An 8,409-nucleotide genomic window follows, 5' to 3' on the forward strand; every position below is an offset into this window, starting at 1 on the left:
AACTCCTGACCTCAGGCGATCCGCCTGCCTCGGCCTCCCAAAGTGTTGGGATTACAAGCATGAGCCACCACACCCGGCCCAAGCATCATGATTTTAAGGTGGCCATAGACCAGATGGCCAAGGGGCCACCACCCTGCCATTCCTGAACTAGATAATGTCAGAGATTATTATTATTATCCAGAACTAGATAATCTAGAGTTGTAAGCTCTAAGATTCCAACATTTGAATGTTCTACAGTAAGACAGAAGGCAGAATCTTCTGAGGTTCTGTAATGATAAAGTCCTGACATTCGCCGGGCGCGGTGGCTCAAGCCTGTAATCCCAGCACTTTGGGAGGCCAAGACGGGCGGATCACAAGGTCAGGAGATCGAGACCATCCTGGCTAACACGGTGAAACCCCGTCTCTACTAAAAATACAAAAACTAGCCAGGCGAGGTGGCGGGCGCTGCACTCCAGCCTGGGCGACAGAGCGAGACTCCGCCTCAAAAAAAAAAAAAGTCCTGACATTCTCATCTTTCTTTTATTTTTTTTGAGGTGGAGTCTCGCTCTCACCCAGGTTGGAGTGCAGTGGCGCGATCTCGGCTCACTGCAAGCTCCACCTCCTGGGTTCACGCCATTCTCCTGCCTCAGCCTCCCGAGTAGCTGGGACCACAGGCGCCTGCCACCATGCCCAGCTAATTTTTTGTATTTTTAGAAGAGACGGGGTTTCACCGTGTTAGGATGGTCTCGATCTCCTGACCTCATGATCCACCCGCCTTGGCCTCCCAAAGTGCTGGGATTACAGGCGTGAGCCACTGCGCCCAGCGACATTCTCCTCTTTCAAGGAGATAGAACATAGACCATCTAGAATACCAAGGTGCTAGAACCCCAACGTGTGTGGGATCCATTCTAGAGTTCCAGATTCCATTCCAGAACACAGATGGTCTAGAACAGGGATTGGCAAACTTTTTTTGGTAGAGGTTCAGATACTAAATATTAGGCTTTGAGGGCCAGTCTGTCACAACTACTCATTTTGCCATTGTAGCCAGAAAGCAGCCATTGACACTGTGTAAATGAATGAATGTGGCTGTGTTCCAATAAAACTTTATTTACAAAAACAGATAGTGGGTTGGGTTTGGTCTGCAGGTCATAGTTGGCCAACCCCTGATCTTACAGGTGAGAGTTTCCAAAACTGAAGATTCTAATTGCGCTAATGTTCTTCTTGCTAGGATTTGGATATTCTATCATTCCGTGAATCTGAAATCTGTGATGGCAAATTCTAGAAGTTCTAGTATTTCTTTTTTCTCTTTTTTTTTTTTTTTGAGACGGAGTCTGGCTCTGTCACCCAGGCTGGAGTGCAGTGGCCAGATCTCGGCTCACTGCAAGCTCCGCCTCCTGGGTTCACGCCATTCTCCTGCCTCAGCCTCCCGAGTATCTGGGACTACAGGCGCCCGCCACCTCGCCCGGCTAGTTTTTTGTATTTTTTAGTAGAGACGGGGTTTCACCGGGTTAGCCAGGATGGTCTCGATCTCCTGACCTCGTGATCCACCCGTCTCGGCCTCCCAAAGTGCTGGGATTACAGGCTTGAGCCACCGCGCCCGGCCCTAGTATTTCTAAAGAGACAGAAAACAGCACTTCTAGAATACTGGGGTTTCAGATTGAAGAGGTCCTAGCTTTCTAAGGTTCTACAGTTCATTCTAGAGTTCCACATTCTATTCCTAAATCCACAGAGCGAAGGTAGGAGTAGATGCGGGCTCTAAGAGTGGGAGGTTCTAGCAAGCCATGTTCCCGCAATTCTGAGATTGGGAGGTACATTCCCTGATTCTGAGATTCTATGAGGGCTCGTTTCTACAGTTGTGTGTTTCAAGGAGATGGAGTACTCAGGAGCTTGAGCCCTGAGATTCTAACCCTCGGTCTAGTGTCTGGATCCCAGAATATTAAGGTTCTCAATAGGCCGGGGTTTTTGCAAGAGGAGAGTTCTGGTTCTCAGATCACATGGATTCCACTTCCTTGGGTTCTAGATTTCTCTGCTTTCAGGGTCCAGTTCGGGGATCAACTGGAGACCGTGTTTCTCTTGAGTGGGAATGACCCGGCTATTCATCTCTACAAGGAGGTGAGGTGGGGAGGCGTGCTGGGCAGAGCCCTGTGGGGTTCACTGTGGGCTGGCACTGGGTGGGTATATGTGTGAAACTGACTTAAGCGGGGGTGGGTTTTGGTTCCCCCAGAACGAGGGGCTGCATCAGTTTGAGGAACAGCCCGTGGAAAACCTCTTCCCAGAGCTGACGAACCTGACCAGTAGGTAGGAGAGGTCCCGAAAGAGGCCACCGGGGACCGGGGCAGTGACCTCAGAGAAATCAGGCGGTGGGACCTTAGAGAAGTTGGGCACAGGGGAGGAGCTCAGAAAAACGAGTCCACAGCATGACTTCAGAGAAATTGACCAGCAAGGGCGACACCAGAAAAAGCAAGAGGTGGACTCAGCCCTCGGGTGGTGAGAATGGACCCCAGAGGAATTGGGCGGTGAGGATTATCCAGGAGGAATCAGGCAGCCGCGTCCCAGGGCTACAGGGAGGGGCAGCTGCTCCTGGGGAGGCAGAGGGGCGGGGCTGGGCCCAGCAATGGCCCTTGGTCCTATCTATCCATCCGCCCGCCAGCGTCCTCTGGCTGGACGTCCACAACCTCCCCGGCACGTCCCGGCGCCTCTCAGCTCTGGGCTGTCAGAGTGGTTATGTCCGTGTCGCCCACGTGGACCAGCAGAGTCGAGGTGAGGGCCACGGTGAGGCGGGGTAAGGAGTGGGGTTGAGGGCTGGGGACGGGGCCAGGGTGGGGCTGAGGATGGAGCTGGGTGGGGTAGGAGAGGGAGGTAAGGGGGTTGAAGGATGAGGGTGGGGCTAGCTGGGCGGGGGGATAGGGTGGGGTCAAGGGCTGCAGCTGGGTGAGGTAGGGTAATGGGGGGAAGGGATGAGGGTGGGTTGGGGGCGGGGCTTGAGTGGGGTTGAGAGCTGCGGAGGGACGGGGCTATGGTGGGGCTGAACGGTGAGGGGGAAAGGCAAAAGTTTCAGGGCTGGGGGCGGGACCAGGGTGGGGCTGGGGCTCTGAGTCCTCACTCTCCACGCAGAGGTTCTGCAGATGTGGTCGGTCCTGCAGGACGGCCCCATCTCCCGAGTGATCGTGTTCAGCCTCTCGGCCCCCAACGGTGAGCTCTGGGTTTGAGGGGATGGGAGAGAGCAGTGGAGGGAAAGTGGGGGGGGAAGAGACAACTCTGCATTCTTGGGTCCTCCCACCCAGATTTGCACCCCTTTCCCAAAGTGTCCGGCCCCCAGTCCCTCCCTCCTGGATCCCCCACTCCAGGCCTTGAACTGCAGTGCACCTCTTCCCTCCCCTCCCCTCCTGTGAATATAACTTCCAGGACTGGCACATGGGGCCTAACCCATATATTTTCTGTTGGTGTCCATAGTTGTTCTCCTCACTTTGGTGTAACCTTAGCCCTGTAACCTGGGGCTGAGCGTCCACCTCTCCCTGTGTACCCTAACCTGCACGTCTCACATCGGGACTTCTTCACCCCACTCTGTGGCCCCTTCGCTATGTCTCTTGCTGCAGTCTAGCTCCCGACTATGCTCCTGGACTAACCACTGTCCCACCACTCAGAGTCTAGCCTTTTCCCCCAGTATGTTGATCATTCCTGCTCCTTTACTGGGGTCAGTCCCTGACTGGCATTTTGCTTTTGTAAAAAAGTTTTGACTAGGCGGGGTAATCCCAGCACTTTGGGAGGCTGAAGCAGGCAGATCACCTGAGGTCGGGAGTTCAAGACCAGCCTGACCAACACAGTGAAACCCCATCTCTACTAAAAATACAAAAATTAGCAGGGCGTGGTGGCAGGCGCCTGTAATCCCAGCTACTCGGAAGGCTGAGGCAGAAGAATCGCTTGAACCCAGGAGGTGGAGGTGGCAGTGAGCTGAGATCACACCACTGCCCTCCAGCCTGGGCGACGGAGTGAGACTCTGTCTCAAAAAAGAAAAAAAAAATGTATTTCAATCACTTTGGGGACACAAGTGGTTTTGGTTGCATGGATAAATTCTATAGTGATGGATTCTGAGATTTTAATACACCCATCACCCGAGTCGTGTCTGTTGTACCTAATGTGTAGCTTTTATCCCACAGCCACTCCCACCTTCCCGCTTCTGAATCTCCAAACCCCATCATATACTCCGTATGCCTTTGTGTACTCATAGTTTAGCTCCCTCTTCTGTGAGAACATACCTTTTTTGGTTTTCCACTCCTGTGTTACTGCACTTAGGGTAATGATCTCCAGTTCCATCTAAGTTGCCGCAAAAGACATTTCATTCCTTTTTATGACTTGTGTAGTACTCCATGGTGTATATATGCCACATTTTCTTTCTCCACTCATTAGTTGATGGCCACTCAGGTTAGTTCCACATCTTCGCAGTTGTGAAGGGCTGCTGTAAACATACATGCACAAATGCATAATTTCTCTTACAGGCCAATCTCTAACCCTCCCTCTGTAACAGCCTCAAGACTTTTTCCAGAGATCTAACTTGTCTGTCTCTCATTAAAAGGGCCTGGGGTATGACGAGAACCCCGGAACCTGTCCCCACAAAACCATTCCCCTCTTCGTTCCTGTTTTTTTTTTTTTTTTCTTTTTTTCCTGAGACGGAGTCTCGCTCTGTCACCCAGGCTGGAGTGCAGTGGTGCGATCTCGGCTCACTCCAACCTCCACCTCCCGGGTTCAAGCAATTCTCCTACCTCAGCCTCCTGAGTAGCTGGCATTACATGGTGCCCGCCACCATGCCTGGCTAATTTTTGTATTTTTAGTAGAGGCGGGGTTTTATCACGTTGACCAGGATGGTCTTGAACTCCTGACCTCAGCTGATCCACCCGCCTCGACCTCCCAGAGTGCTGGGATTACCTTCATGTTTTTTCTCCAGAGACTAACGACAGCCCAGCACAAGATGAATACAGCGTGCTCGTGGCCAGCATGTTGGAGCCAGCAGTGGTGTATCGGTAAGGGGGCCTGAGAGATACATGGGTGTGGTCTAACCTTGTTTCTTTGCGCCGTGGTCTAACCTTGTCATTCTCCACAGTAAGTTCCTTTGGGTGGATTACCCAGAGCTGGACAAGTAAAGATACTTGTGACCCAGGGGCAGGGGCTGTGAATTTTGAAGTCTAGACTTGCAGGGAATATGTTGAGGTGGGGGGATGGGAGCAGAGATGCCCCCTGGAATGGATGTAGTAGGTGTGCTGGCAAATGGCTAATCACTGGCTATGCACGAGGAAAGCCCAGGTTTGTAGCATCTACCAGAGTTTCCAAAGTATAAATACTTCCGCCACGGTGGCTTTCAAACCACGAACATGATTACATGGGAACGTTTCCCAGTCAGCTCTCAAAAGCGACTATGGCCAGCTCTGGCACCCCTCTAGGGGTGGTGAAGGTGTCCGGCCAGGGCCAAGCCCTCTTCGGGGTTCCATGAAGGCAGCGTGGGTGTCTAGATTGAGGACACGCGTGTCTGAATCCCCAGATGGGACCCTGTGGCTTTCCATTTGGGAGTGAGGTGGTCCCCGAGGTGAAGGGCTTGAGTGCACAGATTGACCCCTTGCTGGATCTGTGAATATGTCCAAATCTGAGATGATGACGTCTAGGCTTCCAGAGGACCAGTGTGTCTAGGCCTGAGAAGGGAAGCAGTACCGGTGCCCAGCTCAGCGTCTGCCAAGGGTGCCAGGCACTGCAAGCTGACCCCAGTCTGTCTGCTGCATTTGGGACCCTCAGGGACCTGCTGCACCAGGGCCTTGAAGACCAGCTTCTCCTGCCCGGCAGTGACCAATTTGACAGCGTCCTCTGCGGCCTGGTCACCGACGTGGATTTGGATGGGCGGCCGGAAGTCCTGGTGGCCACCTATGGACAGGTGGGACCTGACAGTTGGAGCCACCACCCACCGTCCTTCCCTCCACTGTGCCCCCCGTCTACCTGTGTGACCTGACTCTCCACCCCTGCAGGAACTGCTGTGTTATAAGTACCAGGGCCCAGAGTCGGGGCTCCCTGAGGCCCAGCACGGGTTCCGCCTGCTGTGGCAGCGGGGCTTCTCGAGTCCCCTGCTGGCCATGGCTCACGTGGACCTGACCGGGGACGGGCTGCAGGAGCTTGCCGTGGTCTCCCTGAAGGGCGTGCACATCCTGCAGGTAACCCCGGCTCTCAGGGAGAAGGGTTGACCTCAGCAGTTTCGGGCAGGGGGTGCAGGCCACCTTGCGGAGGAGGGAGGAACTCATTTCTGGTAGGCAATTCCTACCGGCCAGGACAACTCCCAGGAGAAAGGGGCATCTGGGAGTGCTCACAGCAGCTGGGGTGGGGGCACCGGCCTGGTGAAGGAGATTTATTTATTTGTTTATTCTTTTATTCTTTTATTTTTGAAACAGAGTCTTGCTCTGTCACCCAAGCTGGAGTGCAGTGACTCGATCTCAGCTCACTGCAACCACCTCCCAGGTTCAAATGATTCTCATGCCTGAGCCTCTCAAACAGCTGGGATTACAGGTGCCCGCCACCATGCCCAGCTAATTTTTGTATTTTTAGTAGAGACAGGGTTTCACCATGTTGCCCAGGTTGGTCTTGAACTTCTGGCCTCAAGTCATCTGCCCACCTCGGCCTCCCAAAGTGCTAGGATTACAGGCGTGAGCCACCACACCTCAGCCTTTTTTTTTTTTGAGACAAAGTCTCGCTCTGTTTCCCAGGCTAGAGTGCAGTGGCGTGATCTGAGTTCACTGCAACCTTCACCTTCCGGGTTGAAGTGATTCTCCTGCCTCAGCCTCCTGAGTAGCTGGGATTACAGGCGCCTGCCTCCACGCCTGGCTAAATTTTATATTCCTTCTAATCTTACTTCCTTACATTTGGGTCTAGGCTTTGTCCCTCCCACTAGAAATTCGCTACAGGCCACTCCCCTTCACCCCTATCACAGAGGCCCATTCCCATCCCACACACTGGTCTGCTCTCTGCCCTCCCACCTGGGCCGAGCTCCTGGCCTTTGGAGTTGCTTCACTCTAGACGGTCCGCCATGATGTAACCTTCCCCCCCTGCAGCTCTTCCTCTAACCATCCCGCTCCTTCTCTTGTTCCCCACAGCACAGCCTGATCCAGGCCTCAGAGCTGGTCTTGACCCGGCTTCGACATCAAGTGGAGCAGAGGAGACGTCGGCTACAGGGGTTGGAGGACGAGGCAGGTGCAGGGCCAGCTGAGAATGCAGCCTCTTAAGCACCCATGTACCCACTCTTCCCAGACCTGGGGCGACTCATGGCGTGCTCACCGCCACCCGCTGGTGGGGGGTGTCCTGAAGGACAGGATGCTCTCCTCAGACCTCCCCAGGGTGGTGAAGCTGTATCCTGAGACCCCAGCTAACCTACTCCTCTCTCTGTGCCTCAGTGTCCCTATTTGAAAGCAGGGATGATCCCGACCCACCCTGTCCACTCTCGATGAGAATTGGCTAACTGATGGTTATTTATATGTCCAGAAGAACAGCATTTCCCAGTTGTCTCGATTATTTTGTTCGGCAAGCATTTGGTGGGCACCTGCTGTATGCCTGGCTCTGTGTTGGATGCTGGATTCACCCAGAGGAATTGAGGGAGACGGATTTGGGGGAGAGGGAATCCAAGGCTAGACCCAGATACAGGATGGAGGTTAGATCCCAGGTTAGAACCCAAGAGAAAGAAATGAGGTGACACTTTAGCAGAAAGGCTAAAGTTAAACCACTGTGGAACAGACTATGTAAAGTGGAAGGAAAAGAACTGAGGTTAGACCCCAGCAAGTGAATTGAGGTTAGACCCTAGTGGAGTGGGCTGACATGAGACCCCAGTGGAAAGATCTAGATCTGGGGGTAGATCCCAGTGGAAAGGCAAGGAGCTTGAGCGTTTAGAGGAAAACTTGTGGGTAGAAAGGGCTGCTGTGGGAAAACAGTGGTCCATTTGTAGCAGAGGATCTGAGGCTAGACTCCCTATGAATAATGCTGAGGTTGGACCCCAACAAAAAGTAGGTATGGCCAGACCCCTGCAAGGGGCCAGGGTTAAACCCAGCAGAAAGTGAGCTTAGTTCTCAGTGGGGAGCACTGAGGCAAGACCCAGGGAGAAGACTTGCAGGCTAGACCATGCCGGAAAGGGCTAAGCTTAGACCTAATCTAAAATGCCCAGGGAGCGGGAGAGAAGCCTGGTTCTCCCAGCCTGTAGTGGTAGGAGTTGCCTTGCCTGTGGTCTTGTGTGTGTGTGTGAGACAGAGTCTCATTCTGTCTCCCAGGCTGGAGTGCAGTGGCGCGATCTCGGCTCACAGCAACCTCTGCCTCCTGGTTCAAGCGATTCTCCTGCCTTAGCCGCCTGAGTAGCTGGGATTACAAGCGTGCATCACCATGCCCGGCTAATTTTTTTGTATTTTTAGTAGAGAC

General features: G+C 53.4%; 1 protein-coding gene across 2 annotated transcripts in view; it reads left to right on the plus strand.

The window, feature by feature from the left end:
• Window positions 1-7,507, plus strand: part of KPTN (kaptin (actin binding protein)) — a 9,629-nt gene extending 2,122 nt beyond the window's left edge. For both annotated transcript variants that reach the window (XM_011926453.1, XM_011926461.1), the window contains 8 exons: window positions 2,016-2,091; window positions 2,204-2,277; window positions 2,630-2,739; window positions 3,094-3,171; window positions 4,922-4,997; window positions 5,761-5,896; window positions 5,988-6,170; window positions 7,104-7,507. In XM_011926453.1, coding sequence (XP_011781843.1) covers window positions 2,016-2,091; window positions 2,204-2,277; window positions 2,630-2,739; window positions 3,094-3,171; window positions 4,922-4,997; window positions 5,761-5,896; window positions 5,988-6,170; window positions 7,104-7,232 — 862 coding nt within the window. In that variant the 3' untranslated portion in view covers window positions 7,233-7,507. The remainder of the gene's footprint in view (window positions 1-2,015; window positions 2,092-2,203; window positions 2,278-2,629; window positions 2,740-3,093; window positions 3,172-4,921; window positions 4,998-5,760; window positions 5,897-5,987; window positions 6,171-7,103) is intronic.
• The last annotated feature ends 902 nt before the right edge of the window (window positions 7,508-8,409 follow it).

The sequence above is a fragment of the Colobus angolensis genome, unplaced genomic scaffold, assembly GCF_000951035.1.
Source record: "Colobus angolensis palliatus isolate OR3802 unplaced genomic scaffold, Cang.pa_1.0 Scaffold119, whole genome shotgun sequence".
In the NCBI taxonomy this organism is placed as follows: Eukaryota; Metazoa; Chordata; class Mammalia; order Primates; family Cercopithecidae; genus Colobus; species Colobus angolensis.